The sequence below is a fragment of the Paramormyrops kingsleyae genome, chromosome 1 (assembly GCF_048594095.1).
Source record: "Paramormyrops kingsleyae isolate MSU_618 chromosome 1, PKINGS_0.4, whole genome shotgun sequence".
Lineage (NCBI taxonomy): Eukaryota > Metazoa > Chordata > Actinopteri > Osteoglossiformes > Mormyridae > Paramormyrops > Paramormyrops kingsleyae.
The window spans coordinates 74,746,813-74,766,310 of NC_132797.1; the positions used below are offsets into that span (position 1 = coordinate 74,746,813).

The 19,498-nt window shown below is 48.1% G+C and overlaps 1 protein-coding gene across 5 annotated transcripts; it reads right to left on the bottom strand.

Moving 5' to 3' along the window:
- Window positions 1–243: 243 nt before the first annotated feature.
- phka2 (phosphorylase kinase, alpha 2 (liver)) lies at window positions 244–19,483 on the bottom strand. Of its 5 annotated transcripts, none has more exons than XM_023801050.2 (34): window positions 19,392–19,483; window positions 18,537–18,665; window positions 17,898–18,017; window positions 16,515–16,673; window positions 16,005–16,052; window positions 15,729–15,897; window positions 15,529–15,611; window positions 15,133–15,213; window positions 14,953–15,051; window positions 14,587–14,733; window positions 14,380–14,433; window positions 14,171–14,293; window positions 13,830–13,925; window positions 13,632–13,739; window positions 13,182–13,260; window positions 12,729–12,863; window positions 11,282–11,391; window positions 11,034–11,178; window positions 10,871–10,949; window positions 9,765–9,919; window positions 8,483–8,653; window positions 7,983–8,095; window positions 7,533–7,666; window positions 6,594–6,747; window positions 6,414–6,493; window positions 6,250–6,328; window positions 5,920–6,049; window positions 5,620–5,721; window positions 4,940–5,058; window positions 4,625–4,642; window positions 4,017–4,070; window positions 2,557–2,787; window positions 2,264–2,464; window positions 244–1,818 (listed from the first exon to the last, which is right to left on the bottom strand). In XM_023801050.2, exons 3-34 carry the CDS (start codon window positions 17,973–17,975, stop codon window positions 1,645–1,647), a joined length of 3,708 nt encoding a protein of 1,235 aa, XP_023656818.2. In that variant the 5' UTR covers window positions 17,976–18,017; window positions 18,537–18,665; window positions 19,392–19,483; the 3' UTR covers window positions 244–1,644. The 5 variants fall into 5 exon arrangements, with proteins under 5 accessions (XP_023656818.2, XP_023656816.2, XP_023656822.2 ...); XM_023801048.2 differs by having other exon boundaries at window positions 4,619–4,642; XM_023801054.2 differs by lacking the exon at window positions 17,898–18,017 and having other exon boundaries at window positions 4,619–4,642.
- Between the last annotated feature and the right edge of the window lie 15 nt (window positions 19,484–19,498).

Genomic DNA, 19,498 nt, shown 5'->3' on the forward strand with positions numbered 1-19,498 from the left:
CCATTTTATTAAGTAGAGCATATTATGCCAGGGGTCGGGGTCCCTGATCCCCGAATGCTCAGTGTCCAGCAGGTTTTCTATCCTATCCGATGAGTTACTATCTGCCTGAGATCAGCTGTGGTTCATCAGAGACCCGGGAGGATGGAAAACCTGCTGGATCCAGGGACTGCAGGATCAGGGTTGGCCGCCCCTAATGTACGCAATATCTCTCCCTCAGCAAAATTAACACATAAAAACAGCAACTTAGACATTTCAAACCAGTTTATTCGGTTGTCAACCAATCAGTACTGATGAGGTCAACTAGTATAGGAGAAAACCCAAACCTGCCATCTCTATTCCAGACCTTCGGCTGGTTAAACTATAACTGCTGTCAGATACAGGTTTCGGCACAGGGACGGAAATAAAACTCTTTTATTAGCAGGACAGCAAACAGACAAACAAGTCAGTCAATGCCCAGAACACGAGGCTAATACTCATTTTATACTCACATTTATAAACAATCAGGCAATGCTGTTAGGCTGGTTTTAAGTATATCCCACAGGGTGATCATTTTCAATAATGACAAATAGTTCCCGTTGGAAGGAAAGTGGTCCATCCCAAGAACAGTGTTGCACTGGTAAAAATACGGATTCCTGTCACACAGGCTGTCTGTCTTATAAAATCAGTTTTCTATGACATCACTGCTTTGCAGTTGTCTGCAGTAACTGATGGTGTTTTGAGGGTCAGTATTCAACTCAGTTTGCTTGCAAATCATTACAATTAAAATGTGCAATGTAGGTATGATCATACAGCTTATATATCTGTTTAAATAATTGAATAAATATATAGGTCAACCGCATTTCCTCCCCAAAGTAATCTTTAAAGTGGTCCTCGATATTCTTAGACCTCTATGCCATATACGCCGACCTTTTTAAAAGCACCAACATATCCTTCATTTAAAAGTAGGAAGCACACGTTCCTGTTTAGTGGAGTTACATAGCATAGAGGCATGGGCGTGAGCGTCAGTCTGAAACCGGCGACGTCAGAGCCAGGAGGGCGGCCTGGGGTTATTCCGATTCAGCCGTCAGTCACTGGCGGATCACGCAGTGCCCTTTAAAACCCAACCATACCAGAACCATGACTGCGTTTTGGCAGAAAGCAGTGCTGTTCAAGTTTGAAGGAAAAATCCCTGTATCCAAGTGTGGCCCACTAGAAACTCTGTACCCTGTGTATGTAAATAAAAACTCCACCTGAGGTAAAAATGAAACAGTGAAGGAGAGCGCCCCCTGTCTGTTTGGATGTACAGTGGACACACAACATAATTACAGCAAATTCGACATACATGTACATATTATGACATTCATAGCATGGTTTAAAACTGTTAAAACAAAATAATATATAATTACAGTAAGCATTAGTCTTTAAAGGGTACGATTATATTTTAAAATTCTATTTTAAATAGCATAAACTGAAAAGTGAATGCGGCGTTTAAGAAAACAATGCCTTGCTTATTAGTGATATAGATCTGCCCTACTACAGGCAGATCTATATCATGCTACAGGCAAAATCACCCCTCTACGGAAAATCCCGATACGGACAGACCTGCCCGAATGTGGACAATCCCGTTACGGACAGACCTGCACGAATCTGGACAATCCTGCCACATCACTGCATCAGGCAGCTGGTGTTGGGCAGGAAGTCCTGCATGTAGGTGACCGCAGCTTTGGTGAGATACGTCATGGTGCCATAGCGGCCACTGGGGGCGCTGTCATAGAACAGGTTACAGATGCCAGTGGAAGGGTCCTGCTCCAGGAAGTACTCACTGGCTCCAAGGGATTTCTGTATTCAAAACGACACGAAGATGGTAACCAGAGACCACAACACCTTGAGGTTGCCTTACCCTGTAATTCATGGACAGAAATTTAGTTGGCTAAAACACATGTGTGGAGTATTACTGTTTCCGTGCGGCGTTCCCGATAAAGAGACTGTGACCTAGACACCTGTGTCACCTGATCATTGGGGACACCCTGCCACATAACTGCTCAGCCAGTGGAATCTGCAGCATCACGTGGAACCTTCCGGTTAACGATGCTGGGTGGGGTTTAAACATGCCGTGCTGGACACTGACAGAAAGTGAGCCCATGTATAGAGGATTCAAATGAGACTTTCCACTCCGAATAAAAACAGTGAAGGAACATCTGTGCTATTCTGATTGGTCATGGCGGTCACATGACTCTTCTGGTGGTGGTGAACTGTGGAGTGCAGTGCACAAAGCAACACACACCTGGTCTTGGCGGAAGAGCTCATTGGCCGCATGGACCATGCGGTCGACGTGGATGATGGCACCGATGCTCTGAACCTCCACGTCGGCCACGAGCGCAATGACCATGATCGTCTCCACCAGCAGCTGCCGGTACTCAGGCTGCGGTGTGCGGTTCAGCACGGACTCCACGTGGACGGCGAACTTGATCTCGCCCTCGGTCATCTGTGAGCAGGGAGTCGATCTGAATGAAGGCCTTGAGGTACCCCCACACCAAGCCCCACCCCCGGGAAGGACACGCGGAGTGGCGCCCTGACCTCGCGGGTCGTGCTGGACGGCAGCACGTAGCCGTCAATGGACAGGCCGTGGCACTTCTGCAGGATCTTCCACACCTTCTGGTAGAAGCCCATGGGAACGCGGTTTATGGCTCCGTCCAATCTCCGCCGGCGCAACCACTGACCCTGACGCTCCTCTAGCATCAGGGACGGGGCCCCGGGGCCCGTGGGGGACTGAGCGCCGCTCGGCGTGGAGGTAGGGCTGCTACAGCGCTGAGGATTGCACACGTGTATGCAGGTGACCTCAAACATTTTAACGCTACAGCACATTTTAAAATTCCTTGTGCATTATAGTTACTCTTAGACAGAACTACAAAAATCACAATACAGCCTCCTTCTGAACCTCATTCTCTAGCTATAACATTCACAGTTATGGAGTAAGAACCCAAAATATGAACACTGTTGAGAAGTTAAAAGGCTTACAGTCACGATGGCAGAGGAAACCCCAGTCAGATCCCAGCTGCGACCAGGTGGTACTGGTGTACAAGCCAGATACTCACACTCTCACTAGCGTACACTAATTCTCATCCATGCTACTTTGCAGACATGCTAACGGACATACATGCTAGTCCAGCAGAAAAGCATCAGGTCATGCCTGCTAATACACAGCAGCGACGACTGAAATTAGACACAGCAGCATGAAAGGCAAAGCTGTCAATAATGAAAGAATACAGAGGTAGATGCAGGACGTTAAACGCAAACACGCCGGTACGGGTGTAAGGCAGCAGGCCTCATGGGGTCCCACGTCAGTATGAAAACAAGGCCCAAATATTAAAGTAATCCCACGTAAAATCAAAGTAATGCACATAAACCATTTGTAAGGCTGTTATCAGTACCTAACTGTACTACAAGAGTGCAAGCTTTTAGTTAAGCTTTAAACATAAATTTTATTAATATATTAATTTAGTTAGTCAATAATATAGCCTAGTATCGCATTTTGCATATGTAGCAAAAAGCTAATTTTAATATCTAAACATATTTATATACCTTGTTTTTATTTTCTGCTAACTCATTTCAGTCCTGTAGACAAGGAGACGGCCCAAAGCAGTCTGAGCTGCTTATGAAACAACAGACCACATATTTAACACGCTGGTGATGTAGCTTCTGCTTCACGTTTCAGCTATTCTGGAAGCACAGTGTCTCAAAATCCGCTCCTCGGGGATCCACAGACGGTCCATGTTTTTGCTCCCTTCCAGCTCATGGAAGGGAGCAACAATGTGGACTGTCTGGCAGGGAGCTGGGAAGGAGCAAAAACGTGGACCGGAAACACTGCTGGATGGGGAAGACATCACCGTTTCTGCATGGATTCCTGTGTCCCCTGCCAAAGGGGTCTTAGACTCTAACGTCCTCAGCCCCGCTGTCCTCCTTCACATGCTGTTCACTCGTACCACTGGCCCGGCGCTCTGGCTACACCATGCCAGCAGGGGGGGGGGATGAATTACCGTGGAGCGAGGTGAGGTAACGGTGCTGCTGATGGAATAACCACTGCTAAAGATCTACGAAAAAAAGACGAGATGGAGAGAGTGACGCGTCTGGGCAGGACAGACAAATACTGACAGTAACACCCCCCCCACCACGGTCAGTCTCCCACTCGGGCCGAAGAAGACGATGACATAAACAACAAATGAAAAAGTGCGGTGGCTGATGAAGTGCCTCATTAATATCAGCAGTGCAATGGAAGCGAAATCCTACAGCGCCTGCATCGGCCCGAGCGACAGACCCGCTCACACAGAATCACGGAAGACGGGAAGGTAGTCAATGAGAGAGAGCAGGCTAAACAGGCCAGAGCAAACGATCCATCCTCTCAAACAGAAGAGCATGACACTGCAGAGAAGACAGATGTAACACGTCCACATAACAAGCAGCTATTGCTCAGAGTGCCGGATTAGAGACTGTGGACATCTTGCAAAGACAGACGGGCTGCAGCGGCAGATTAGTCCTGCTCATGGCGTCCATACAGATCGAGAGACAGCTTGCATGGTGGACTAGGGTGCGGGGCAACATGCCGGCAGGAAAAAAATACACGTGAAGGAACTCAACCCACGCTTACTGGTCGGGAATCATCCAGCTGGAATCAAAGTGAAGCAGGATGGTTAGAGAGAGCTGGGACATACAGGCCAGCCAATCAACACCGGGAAAAGGTGTCACATGAGTCTTCGTCGAAGCAGGACAAGAAGCTACTCTTGTGATTAAATCATTGAGTTCACAGCCAAGCAGATGGTTAAAAGGTACTTAAGGTGAGGTGACCCCCCTACTTTGCACAGGGGTCGCTTTGATATATTCCTGCACCAAAAGGAATGTGTGGGTTTTTATTCATGGTGGTCTGACTGGTTTGTTTTCTTGCTCCATTCCGCCCGAGACCCACCTGCCTCATCTCGGACTTCAGCTTGCTGATGCCAGTGCGCTCGGTCTTGGTAGCTCCGGTGTGGCCCAGCTCGTGGATGGAGATGCCGGGGCTGATGGCTCCCACCTCGGTGTGGCGTACTCGGGAGTGGGGGGGGGGAGGGGAGTGTTAGCACCAGGTGGACAAACATCCCTCACCGCTGTCTCGCGGGGGTGGAGCTGAAGGATGCTTTAAAATTGCTCATCACCGTGGAGAAAACAGCTCGGTTACAAAGCCACAGATTGGGTCTCAGGGGGGCTGCTGGACCCCACAACCAGGTACTTAACCTGTATAATATTCTGCTAAATAAATGGGTAAAATAGTATATGTCCCTAAAACAGAAGCATCCGTACATCATCTATATCCAGAGCATCGATCTGGAAATACCTTCAGAAAATTCGGCAACTCCAAAATACCTTAGTATGTTTTTGGACTGTGCAAGAATAACCGGAGTACCCAGAGGAAACGCCACAATGACACAGGGAGAGTAAACTCCACACACGTGGAGCCATGGTGGAGACTCGAACCCTGGTCCCTGAGGTTTGAGGCAACAGCGCTAATTACCGCACCACTGTGCCACCTCCACAAAAAAAAAAGCATCATTTAAGCAATTGTAAATTGTTTTAATGGCCGCGCTGCCCTGGCCGCAAGTGAAAACTCACTGCTCCTCTCCACCCCGAACTCCTTGCCGCTGAGGATGTGGTGCAGCAGGTTCTTCATGTCCGACGGGCTCAGGTTCATCAAGCTCTCTGAGGCCTCCTCACCTGGAAGTGAGGTCACAACCCGGAAAGGTCAGAACGCGGCGCGTGGCAGCGGCGACGTCGCTAACGGCAGCACGCGAGAGAGGGACGTGATGTCACCGGCGGAAGGCATGACCACGGTAGCACTGATGTCTGTGGGTATCGGTAAGAGGATGCTGTCCATGCAGATAAACAGGAAGTGATGTCACCGGGAGCCCTTACCAGAGCAGTTGAGGCTGCGGGCTAGTTCAGTGGCCATCACCTGCATGATGAGGCCGATCCTTAGGCGTAGCATGTCCCCGAACAGCGCTGGCTGTGACCTCATGAACATGGCCAGGTAGACCATGATCTCCTAAATGGGGGGGGGGGGGAGGTCGCATATTTATCCCTGGTGGGACATGTAATCTATCACTCTGTTACTGTAATAGTGCCATGTCCCCATTGACTTCCCAGGCCAGAGGAATATTTAGTATATTTAGTCATAGATTTATCACGTGACATGTGATTGGTTGGACCATCATGCCGTTCGCAGTCAGGTGAGCAGCCACTGACCTGAGTGAGGACCGCGACGCTGATGTCCTGCCCGCTGGCCTCATAAATCAGGGAGGTGAGCTGATCTGGGGGCAGCGGGCTGTAAACAGTGAGGGAGATAACATCACACGTCAGCCCACAGTGGAGTTTGAATGTGTGCTGGCGGGGGGGGGGGGGTCTCTTACACGGTGATGACTTTCTCCCTGGGTTCGGGTGGCAGGCCAACCGTCAGCTGCTTGTGGTGGGAGATGAGGTCCGTGCAGGCCTAGGGAACACAGGCACCCCACCCCCCAGGAATGAGACCTCGGGAGCAGAACCTCACCGTGCTGCAAGTTAAGCTGCGGGATTTGGACACGCCCGTTTACCTCCGCCAGCACCTCCACCCTCTTGTGCAGCATGCCGGAGATGTAGCGGATCAGCCCCCACTCCTTGGACGTGCCCGCCTTGCTGTAGAGCTCCTCAAGGAGGCAGCGGACAGTGACAGACGCCGGCCCTAGGTCCACCAGCCAATCAGCTCCCCTGCGGGGAGGCGACACAGATGAGTCATCACTCATCAGCCTATCAAAAAGGGGCATCACCCTGAGATATAACAGTACCCAATGAAGCTTCAATGTGACGGCCCACAATGTATTGATCTTAGATTATAAATGCTTATTTAATGCTAATTTCACTCATAGATAAGCACCTTTCACGTGAATGATCCTCAACCCTGCCCCCGATGGACCAGCGTCTCTGCAGGTCTGCATTCTACCAGAGTTAACACTTCAACACTCACTTAAGCTATTTCCTCATCTAAGCTAATTCGAATTGATTTTGTTTGTATACTGAGCACAATTGGCCTTCTCTCACAGCACCCATGTTGTTCGTGGTTTAAAGTGCACGTGGAAACACTTTGGTTCTATTGAAAAACACAACATAACATTTAAAGACTGACCGTACAGTCTAGGGGTGGAGTCTCTGTGTTAACACATCATACAGTGTAGAGGCAGAGTCTCTATGTCACACATTATATAGTCTAGAGGTAGATTCTCTGTGTATGAATAACATACAGTCTAGAGGCAGGTCTCTGTTTATAATTAACATACAATCAATGAGGCAGGTCTGTGTATGAACAGCATATAGTTTAGAGGCAGGTCTCTGTGTATAAACAGCATACAATTTAGAGGCAGGTCTCTGTGCAGAAACAGCATGAGGTCTAGAGCCATCGATCCTTCCTAACTGTTACGGTGACTGCACAACCGAGGAGACTAGGCAAAATCCCTGCCTTGGCCGCCCCCCCTCCCCAGAATGGTTGGTTCTCTCACTTCATAACATAGAGGATGTAAAGGATGTCAGCCTGGTCCTGGTGGGTGGGACATTCTTTCAGCTGTGCCACCAGAGTCGCAAAATCTGTGTTCCCATGGGTGTCGTGGGGCAGGTGCAGGTCAACGCTGTGGGTCTAAGGAGCAGAAACATACATTCATCTGATCGCTACTTACTGGAGCATGACGGCCCAGCAGAATCTCCTTCTCTGTAAACAGGTAACTCTGAGAGACAGTACTATTTGTTGATTCGAGGAAATATTTACTTCAGTTAAGCACTTTGCTTGGGCTAAAAAAAAATACTTTTGTGTGCTTGACCAACACTTTACAAGTTTCTTATCCGGCACTCTGAGCAATAGCTGACAGTCCCTGTCATGTTGGGTACAGGTCCTTATATAGCCTGCTACCCTATCAAAGGCCCGGCAGGGCTCACGTTTTAAGGCAGGTGCTGACCTTGGCTGGATGTGGCGTGTGATGGTGATGGTGTGCCTGAGGCACCTCCAGGAGGTTGAGAGACTTGCGATACTTGTTCACCCTGGGAGTGACCGACAGGCACATGGATGCCTCTGCAAAGGAGAACCAGGGACTGATTACAGGCGAAGCGAGTCCTTTACAATCTGAGTCGGTCTCCAAAAAGCAAACCTGTGTGGATTTCGGACAGAACTTAAACAAAAGCGCTTAAACAAATCCAATGTTAGGTAAACAGTTCATAAATACATACTTTTCTTAATGACAATTCAATTACTTATTTACAGACTTGACTTCAGTGAGAATATTTAAAAGCAGGAATGCCGTGTGGTGCCTTCCCACTGAAAGGACTATTGGCTCTTTTCTGGTGCTGTAGAAGGAGACCATGACCTTTTTACTTTTTAAAGACTGAGTCGTCAACAAAGCCTGAAGCGATCCGGCTTTCAGATTTCCCACTACCCATGAAAGGATATATCCATACTTACGGGGCATCTTGACACCTTGTGCCTGGGCCACGAGAGACAGGATGTCACGGGTGGTGTGCTCTGCACTAAAGACGTGTTGCTGCCCCCTCTGGATGGGAGGGAGATAGCACCGAGGAGCCGTCCTTTGCAGCAGCTGGGTGATGTACTGGTCAAACGTGTCCTTTGTGCCACCTGAGAACACATGGTTCACAAAATAGGAGGCTGTTACTGAACTGTCTTTACTGCAAAGCAGATTGATAAATATATGTATCATTAAATCTGAAAGCGCTGCAATGACCTGCAGCCAGGGGTGTCAATCAAACGCATCATAAATGTAGCAGGTTTGAAATCAATACACCACAAATTTTCCCCACAATGCACTATGTAGTGTAAAGCCTCATATGGCTTCAATATAGAACAAGAAGTATGACTGACTAAGCCCGTAATAACAATAGAAATCAAAGAAGGAAACAATAAATAAAAATGAATTACAAAGCAGTGTGAATGCAATAAATCATGATAATATACCACGCGGTCCAGATAGTTTACAACCATAATTGCATTTCATTTTCAATACGGATGATACATAGTGCTGGAATTCTGTATTTCAGTGTCACAGACACCAAACTTACAATGATCCTTCTCTATTATTTCTTGTCTTCATCAAGTTACCCGACCCATCGAAAGTCACGCATCCTTCATATAACTGAAGTTCTAGGATAGAATAGGGTCCAACATTTGCACACTTTCGCACCTGGTAGGATGTGTTGTGCACCAGGGTACTTTTCACCTATTGTCTGACGAATTCTTAGGTTTCGGACTCACTAATCCCTCGGGAAGCACGATTCTGTTATACGGTTCAGTGCAGAAGTACAGAATTGCGAACACGGTGTTTCTGGGGCCTGGACGATCCATTCCACTGAACCTTTCACTGTATCTGTTTTCCAGATCAGTTCGAGGCTCCGGTAGGATGGTCTGACTCCTGGTAAATCAGCCGAGGCAGACAGAGGAAAGTGGAAACGCACATGGAGGATGTGCTGGCTGAACATCAGACAGACCCCAGTCCCCGCCGGCCCTGTGCTGTAGCTGTGTGTCTCTGCAGGACACCGCATCTCTGCCAGGGCTGATGGGGGCGGCCATTAGGTGTTTGTATGTAGTGGCACCAGACCCTCTCTACAGACTGAGCCCTGAGTCTTGGACGGCTGTCACAGGAAGTGTCCGGGCCTTGTCTACCAGCACATTCATCCCCTTGTCTAATCAAGAGGGTCAGTCTTCACAGATAGATGCGGTTCAGTGGAAGCACCTGGAGTAGAGCTGCATCCGTAACCACCATCAAACTCCTCCTCCTCCTCCTCCTCCTCCTCCTCTTCGTCCTGCAAATCCTGATCTGCATCCAGGAAGCTGAGCTGTGTGTGGAAGGAGGTGGTGAGGAAGCTGGAGAGCTGGGCCGTCTGCACCCTGCGGGCGACAGCGACATGAGGATGAGATCACTGAACGCTTACTGTCACTCTGACTCAGTGCAGGTTTAACACTGCATTTTTCACTCGCCACTTACTGTTGCTCTGACTCGAGGCCTCTTTAACTCTGCAGTTATGTCTCACTGCTTACTGTCAGTCTGACTCGATGCATGTTTAATACTGCAGATCTGACTCACCGCTTACCGTCGCTCTGACTCAATAGCTGTTCAAAACTGCAGATTTGTCTCACTGCTTACTGTCGCTCCAACTTCAATGTTTTACACTGCAGATTTGACACACTGCTTACTGTGCCTCTGTCTCGATGCATGTTTAATACTGCAGATCAGACTCCGCTTACTGTCACACGGACTTAATGCTGTTTAATAGTGTCATTTTGACAGAATACTTCAGGTAAGTCACTGAACACTGCATACCGCAGCCCTGACTTCCCACACATCGCAGCTATAACTGAAAGCACACTGCAGACAGCAGCTCTGAGGTAACAAACTCCAGTGCAGTTGCAGTATCCAGTATCTCCCTGATTCACTGCATTCCGTGCAGCATCATCCAAGCAGAGACAGTCACCCTACATTAATTTCCAACTGGATTCTTCATTTTATAGCTGCATCACCTTCGGGGGCAGAAAAAGACCCCAGCACTTCATGTTTGCCTCGGAGCGGCTGTGACCAAATCAGGCGTCAGCATTTTCAAACGGGTGAGCAGCTGAATAAGTACTTAACTCCCATATGCCTGAGCAAAACAGGATAAGGGAAACTTCCAGAAGGCGGAGGAAAGAAATCTGGCCACAGCTACACAGGACGGATGTTGAGCAGGGAGTCTCAGAGCAGTGTACCCCGGCAGAGAGGTGCCAACTGCCCCCCCCACGGCCCATATGGACACACTCACTACCTCCCAAACAGACACGTGCAGTGCATGAAGCAGGGTACGTCACCTGGCCCCTCCGAAGTACCCATCCTGCAGCTTCCGCAGAGTAGCCAGTACGCAGGGGTCAATAGCCTCACCGTCATCCACTGGAAAAGAGTGTGGTCAGACAGCCAGCCTGGTATGACTGGGGCACAAACAAGCATATGTCAGAATGGGTGATGGGTGCTTACCCAGCATGCTCTGGGTGATGGGGAAGGTGAGTGTGGGCCGCCCAGTCATCCTCCAGCAGGAAGAGAGGTAGGCCAGTTCTGTCCGCAGCATGTCCACAATCATCTGGTTATCCAGGGCCAGGTAGAAGTGGTGCTGGTCGATGAACTGTAAAGATCGCCGCTGGCTTTAGCTGACGGAGAGTCCATCTCACACAGGTAGGAGAGCATTTCGGCGTTTATGGGGATGCAAGCTGGACAAGCGAGGCCACCTGAGGTGTGAACGTGTAGGTGCAGTTTCTGATCTCATAGAATTTCGAGGTTCCCAGGACTCCGATGTGCCGGTAGGGCCGGCCGCTCAGGTTCAGCTTCTTACAGTGGCCTGGTGAGGAAAACAGATGAAGAGATGTAGGAGGCAAAGGTAGGTGTGTACTGAGCACGCTCACAATCTCTCATACTGAGCACGATCACAATCCCTCATACTGAGCACGATCACAATCCCTCATACTGAGCACGCTCACAATCCCTCATACTGAGCACGATCACAATCCCTCATACTGAGCACGATCACAATCCCTCATACTGAGCACGCTCACAATCCCTCATACTGAGCACGCTCACAATCCCTCATACTGAGCACGATCACAATCCCTCATACTGAGCACGATCACAATCCCTCATACTGAGCACGATCACAATCCCTCATACTGAGCACGCTCACAATCCCTCATACTGAGCACGATCACAATCCCTCATACTGAGCACGATCACAATCCCTCATACTGAGCACGCTCACAATCCCTCATACTGAGCACGATCACAATCCCTCATACTGAGCACGATCACAATCCCTCATACTGAGCACGATCACAATCCCTCATACTGAGCACGCTCACAATCCCTCATACTGAGCACGCTCACAATCCCTCATACTGAGTACGCTCACAATCCCTCATACTGAGCACGCTCACAATCCCTCATACTGAACACGCTCACAATCCCTTTGGGTCGAGCAGCAGGCTATTTCTAGATTAATGGAGTACTATCAAATTAAAGACGCTGGCTTGGGTCACGTATTTTGAAATCCCCCAAGATTCAGTTTCGCAGAAATGAAATATTGCGCTGTGCTGTGCTGTGCTGTGCTGTGCTGTGCTGCCATAATACCAGCCAAGCCTCAATAGTAGTTCCACTAATAAATGCATTTTCAGTTCGTAAGCGTGAAAATAGTTTCAAGCACAAATGTGTAAGCAGTTTTCGTGCATTAACCCTTACATAATCGATTAAAAATGTACGTGTAGTAATCGATAAGTTGAGCCATAATTTAAACGTCTTATCAAATTCCTGGTTCTTAAAAAATTTAGAACCCATTCTAATTTGGAACCGGTTCTCAATACCCAACCCCACACACAATCCTCGCTCCCTCCTGGGGCTTCATGTGACATACAATGATGGTTCTAAATAAAAAAATATATAGATAAATTAATAAAAGGCAAGTCACACTGGTGTGACTGAAAATGGTAGCAGTCTGGAGCCCAGTGTAATCCAGTGATTCACAGACCGCAGTGTTTCAGTATTTGTACTTCCAACCCTCGGCAGGAACCTGGCAAACTGTACTCAGACCTGCTCTTTAACCCACTGGCTGCCTGCTACACTGGGGCCACGGGGGCCAGCAAATGAATGGATACAATGAAGTGTCCGTCTGAGAAGACTGCGCCCTACCCAGCTTGACGTATATGTGGCTGAGTATTCGGGCTGGGATGACGCGGATGGGCAGCACCTCGGAAATCGTCTGCACGTCCATGCCACTGTCCCGCAGCAGCTCCTGGATGTGCAGGGACTCTGCCAGCACACACACTGGGCACCGAACAAGCCCACGGGCAGCAGTTATGGGACAGATGAGGCCCGACAGTGACTTACTACATGGATCATTTACTCTAATTAGCCAATGTGCATCACCTACTGTAATAAGAACCTAAGAAGTAACTACACAGTACACAGTTAAACCAGTCCGTGTTTGATGATATAATCATATCAACAACTGGTTTCAAACCCTTATGTCCTCCCACTGTGACTGCATACTATCTGAGCATTCACCATTGTAGCATCTACCATAATTCCCTGAGGTGTGGGTGGGGGGGGACGCTCAAGATAAACTCAAACCCTTCCACGCACCTTGGACAACCACGTCCGGTTTGTACCGAGTGGCAAACCTCCTGTTCAGGGGGTCGATCTCCCCCGGGGCCAGGAATCCCTGCGAAAGGAGCCACAGCAGAGCACTCAGAATGAGCCACTGAGCCACTTCCTGTCAGTCATTATTCCTTCTTTACATCATACTAAAAAAAGCACATAGAGGGGAGGACCAATCAGGGACATTTACGTAAACATTCTGTGTCTCTAGCCCTGCTGTTACCGGCCCTTCAGCCCTTCCTGTTAACCCTTTACTTTAGCATGAAATCTCTAACCACTTATGTTTACCATATCTAACCAGTAAGAAGCACTTCCCTGTCTACACTGTGTGAATCTGCTATCTGCTAGTGTCTAAAGCCCATTACCATCCATCCTTAGCCTTTCAGACTGCTAGAGCGTACAGTGCGGCCTGGGGTCCTTTAACATGGGACCTACCTCAGCCAGTAAGCTGCCCAGAATGTAGAGGGACTGGCCCCACATGTGGGGCAGCTCTCCCATAGCCACCCGGTCCACCGTGTGCGGGTTCTCATACTCCTCCTCCACCTACAGGCCCAAATACCCCAAAATCATTCATTCATAGAGACCTGAGCCGTCAGCTTCGGCAGACAAGCAAAGGCACCAGGTTGTTTCTACCTTGTCAGCTGGAACAGCGTAGAGCTCCGGCATCAGTCGAATTCCGTCTTTTCCTCGGATCAGAATTCCATCTAAAGCCTCTCGATATTCCTGTACCTGGAAACACAGGGGTATCGTGTTGGCTCTTCCGAGTGAACAAACCTGCGTGTTACACTTTGTTATGAAACTGATGGCAAATTTTGAATTTGATATTCCCAGATAAGGGTTTTATAGTCAAATTTGTACCTATTTATTTAGAAGAAGGTGAACAATTTATGATAATGATAAAGTATGCTGATCAGATGTCAATGTATTTTTAAGGGATGAAGATACTGATGCCGGGTCTGAAACAGAAGATTCACCTGCTCTTGGTCCCCGTTGAAAATGCCGTCCAGCAGGAGATAACTCCAGAAGATGGGCCACTCGCACTCGATGTTTTCAAAGAGCTTCAGTTCCGCCGGGTCGTAATGGAGGCGTGACGGGTCCTAGTGCGTTGAGAAGACGTCACTGGTGGCGTTATGCTCTGACCCACACGGGGGCTCACACAGACAGACGGACTGGCGCGGGGTACCTCCTTCGGGGTTCTGTATCCATCTCTGAGGAACCGGCAGCAGCCGTAACGTCCCTGATGGGGTCACCAAGCACAGTGTGAAAGATGGCAGCATCACGCTCCAGTCTCAGGGGGGGGTGTCAGAAGACAGAGTGGAACAAGCACCCCCACCCCCTCCCATCTCTGAGCCCCCACCCCCTCCCATCCCTGTACCCCCCACTCCCTCACCTGTAGCTTGTTGATGATCTCGCTCTTGGTGATGCTGACTAGGTCAGGGTCCTCGACGGCGAACGCCGGGAAAGAGATGACCGACAGGAGACCGGAGTCAATCTCCCTAGATGTGGAAGCTCTTGGAAGCATGGAGCATAGAATGGACTGAAATAAATACATATGGGACGTTTAGGAAAAAAAGACATTTACTTGACACATATTCAAGGCAACAGTAGAAGGAAGAGTGACAATTCACATGTATTCCCTGGGATTTGAACCCATGACCACTGGGTTGATAGTACAGTGCTCTACTTGTTGACCTGCAGGAGCTCACAAAGCAGAAGATATAATGTTATATGAAGCGTTTGGTGAGGCAGCTCCCACCTGGCAATGCTCCACTTCATCCGGCAGGACGTGAATGACAGATTTCGGTCCCCCATGAGCCCCGAAGAGGTCCAGCTCATCGATGGCCTCCAGCGCAGCCTATGGACACGTTGCACGTGATCATCAGCACAGCGTCCACTGCACGTTCATCTCAGCATCCCGCGGTTCACACACTCATACCTTAGCCATTCCCACAGAACTTCCATTCAGTTCTGGGATCCCCTGGTTGGTCTTGTCCCCTCGCTCCCACATCCCATAATCCTGTGCACAAAAGGAACCCTTATGGTTACATTTCTTAGCATCTAGAGCCGTGCCCAATGATGTAACTGCAGGGCTAACGACTGCAAAAGTGTGGATGTCATAGGAAACCTGGCAGATCTGGCAGAATAAAGTGGAACCCGTTACAACATGAAAGAGTATATAGTGACGGGTATAATAGGATCAAACACTCAGCATTACTGGAAAAACCAGTACAGAAACCGCAGTTTCTTAAGGGAACAAAGGTAATAATTTGTTTATCATAACAAGAAGGATATATTGGATTATTAGCTGGCAGCTGTTCGTAGCTAAACTCACTGCAACTTTGTAAGCTGCCTCAATGTAGAAGACGAGGTTCTGTATGAAGGCCACTTCATCCAAGGTTGATACGATTCGCAGACCTGAAGTAAACAGTAGAAGTGCAGTCATGGGGAGGACAGAGGGCTGTTTCTGGGTCCCAGTAAAGAGGAGCTGGGGTGTGAAAAGCCACACCCCTGATTTGTAGGAGAGTGGGTCACCTGAGGCAGTCATCTCGGCCAGAAAAAGCAGGTAGAGTGAGGTCGCGTCCACCTGCAGGTGCCCCCACTGGTCGTCCCCCACCACAGTGCCGCAGGTGGGGGTGTGGTACTTGGCATGCAGGCAGTCCTTGGTGCTCTGAGTGCGTTTGAACCGCTCCACCTTCTCTACCTGCAGTGGCACACAGCCAGTGTGATGCAGTGGCCGGGAGCAGATGCTAATCATGGTTGCTATTAAGCGGGAGTAGCAGTTCAGACATCGAATTGGCTGGAGCTCACCTGTCGCATCATGCACTGCAGCAAACCCTGCATCAGCTTGACAACACTCTGTGGAATCAAAAGATGCAATGATCAGCTGCACAATGGACAGATGGCCTCGCTTTACCATGCATGTGTTCAGCCAGTTTTTCTGTTAGCGCTACAGCATGTCAGTTAGCGCATGTCAACTAGCGCAATCCAAAAGTCACGTGTCAGTTAGCGTACCTCAGTTAGCGCACCCCAGTAGTCACGTTTCAGTTAGCATACCTCAGTTAGCGCACTCCAGTAATCACGTGTCAGTTAGCATACCTCAGTTAGCGCACCCCAGTACTCACGTGTCAGTTAGCATACCTCAGTTAGCGCACTACAGTAATCACGTGTCAGTTAACATACCTCAGTTAGCGCACCCCAGTACTCACGTGTCAGTCAGCATACCTCAGTTAGCGCACCCCAGTACTAACGTGTCAGTTAGCATACCTCACTCTGTGCATCTTAACATTCCTCAGTTAGCATGGCGGCAGGAAAAGTCACCTGCTCCAGCTCATAGGCCTTAGCCTTGTCCTCATCGCGGTCCGCATTCTTCCGGTAGGCCATCCCCAGACCCCAAATGGAGAGAATGCTGTACACATTATCCCGAACCCAGGCGTCCTTCTTCTGCTCGCTGGCCGGCAGCAGACCCGTCACTGGGTTCTGGCACAGAGGGCCTTAATGTTAATTATATTACCACCTTACCTGGTAAAATTACACAACTGATATAAACTCAGTCAATCAACAAAACATTCTATCCTGAACCCTAAAACCTACATTTTGAATCTAATTGCCATCCACAGGTTCTGATTATGCTCCACAGTTTGTAACAGGGGTGTCCGACCTTATTTACAGTACAAGATATTTTACAGATAACTTGGGGAGTCACGTGTTTCGTACAGGCCTATATTAGCCGGTTTTATGGTGACGGTTAACACCGTCATCCGCAGCTCATCATCCGAGTCAAATACACGTGTACACGCAAAATAAAAATAATATATATATATATATATATATATATATATATATATATTGATCCGATTCCTAAAGAGTGCTGTGCCACCTACTTCAGTGACGGGTTACCGACCACTGTTCTATGATGTAATTGGCATACTGTAATTCAGCGAGATGAACGTGCAGCACCCAGAGGTACGTGACTCCGTGACTACATGTTGCCTGGATGGAAAAATGTACTGCACCACCTAGTGGTGGCAATTCTCCTGTGCAGTCACCGGGTTGTGTACCGTAACCAGGGGCGGATTAAGGTGTACAGAGGCCCCTAGGCTACAGTAGTCTGTGGGGCCCCCAACCCCACCCCCCTCCGTGCCAATGGGGGCTTAAGCCATATCTAGCCTGTGCGTTAATCCGCCCCTGACCGTAACCACAAAACAGACCCCATCACAATCCCATTCGAGGAAGCTAAAGACACATAAACTGAAGTCCCTTCACGAGCGATTTTTGACATAGGTATTAGATAAGCCTGGAAATGGGGGCAAAAGTGACCAAAAGGTGGAAACGACCACGGAGAATTAATGCCGTTTTAAAATATCTAGCTATATATCCACTGGCAGTCACTATATTTAACCAGCAGAGGGGGGCATATTATGATCGTGGCTGTGGCTTTCTAAGGTCTGTAGCATGCGTGTAATGAATGGACGGCATCCAAAAGCAAATCAACACGCCATGTGTCCAACACACACACACAAGTATGGTGTAGATAAAGCAGATTCCATTTTCACCCTTCTATTTTTAGCCTGTCCTTTCTTTGAGCTTTTATTTTTATCCATAGTGCAACTGCCAGCCTCCGGGGCGCTGCACTAGACTGTACAAAGAAAAGGCAAAGCAGTGTACGGCAGGGTGGTTATACACTGTAAAGCTTAAGTTTACCTGATGATGTAGGATTGTCTGCTGGACAAGCCGGGCATATCCATCCAGCCTTACTCCTGAGTTACTGCGACTCCGCATTGTCCTCTCAGGTTAACTGAATTTGGAAAGGGGGGGTGGATTCTGGGGGGGGGGGGCAGTGGCTACCTGTTCATTATTTCATAATAACAGATTCATGATTAATACGGTGACAAGCAGGAAATGAGTTACGCAACACTTTGCCCGGAGATGTACTATGGAACGTTTTCGGCGGAGGCTGTGGAATCCCGGGTCCTAAAACTGAGGGACAGCAGGCTGCTACTGTAGCCCTCCATAGCTGTACACGGCCAAATGTCAGCATCTGGTTATTAAACCGTGTCGCCGTGTCTTGACAAAACCAATCCACCCAATCCACAATACTCCTCACCAGTATCACAACACCCTAATACCCTTTTACTGTTTAATTAATATTATACGCTGAAGCAATTTTGCATTTAGCCACCTCCAGTAGCATAACAGGACGCAATGACAGGTCCAATATGTTATCCGTGATTTAACGATGACACCGAATTCCTCAGCTTATTTTACAAAACGCATTGCATCCCCTTCGCCGACATATTGAACCACAGCAAATTTTCACCGGATGGTATTTGGTGGTCGTACCTCTGTGCCTCGTCTTTTCGCCGCTTCCTGGTGCCGAATGCAGCCGGTCTGCTCACAGTGTTTATGCCTTTATGCTTCACTGTAGATAGGGAGGGGGCGCCCTGCCCCCGAGAACGTGCTGTTCCTCTGCTGGAAAAAGCACGTTTTCTTTAAAAACTCTGCCATAACTCTGTTTCTAGACCTGTGCGTGTATATATGCATGTGTCATTTACATGGGACTGTCAGCTTTGTATCAAAGTGGGTTTCATTTTCTTTGATGTTTGATGTAATTTATTGTGTTTTTCCATATGCTGTTTTTTATACCATCATTTTCATATTTTTGGCGAGGTCAATAATAAGTTTGGTCCGTATCCTCTGTATAAGTGATAACTTTAAATCCAACGCAAGCTTATTAGAGGCAAGCGAGCAATCAGTTTGCGGTGGTTGTAAGTGCTTTAGTGTTTTGTAGACTCTCCAACACATACTAAGAGAATACAGCACATTTATTATGATAAGCAGAACCTCTCACAAATGACTTTTATGTTTGTCCTCGTGCAAATATGAAATTTTTACCAATTCTGAAAAACACCGCCTACTGAGGGAAACGAGATTAATGAATTAATGATTATGTATTTCTGTCCGTCTGCTCATGTGAAATAGGATCTACATTTTATTTCACGTCTGAAAGGCTTGTTGTATTTATTCAACCAAGCGTTCAAGTAGAACTATTAATTTTATTTAATATATTATTAATTGTATATCATTCGGAAAACAAAAACATTTCACGAATATATAGATACCTCTGCTTCGATAACAATAACATTAACAATAATTGTTGAAAAAGAATGGCGTCAGAATTACTGGTGTTAGACATACCGTTCGTTGTGTTTTATTTACTGTTTCCAACTCGACTGAAATGTGTTGTTTCTCTAAAAACAATGCAAAAAACCTCAAACCGCGATTATAATAATATGATTGACAAA

Bases quoted from the DNA above. Each gene is read 5' to 3' on its own strand.
- phka2 (XM_023801048.2), bottom strand. From the start codon at position 17,975: ATGCGGAGTCGCAGTAACTCAGGAGTAAGGCTGGATGGATATGCCCGG. The intron at 15,052-15,132 runs GTATGAGTGTGT...ACGTGTCCATAG, and splicing joins GTTCTGTGGGAATGGCTAAG to GCTGCGCTGGAGGCCATCGA. The intron at 5,059-5,619 runs GTGAGTTTTCAC...CCCACTCCCGAG, and splicing joins GTTCGGGGTGGAGAGGAGCA to TACGCCACACCGAGGTGGGA.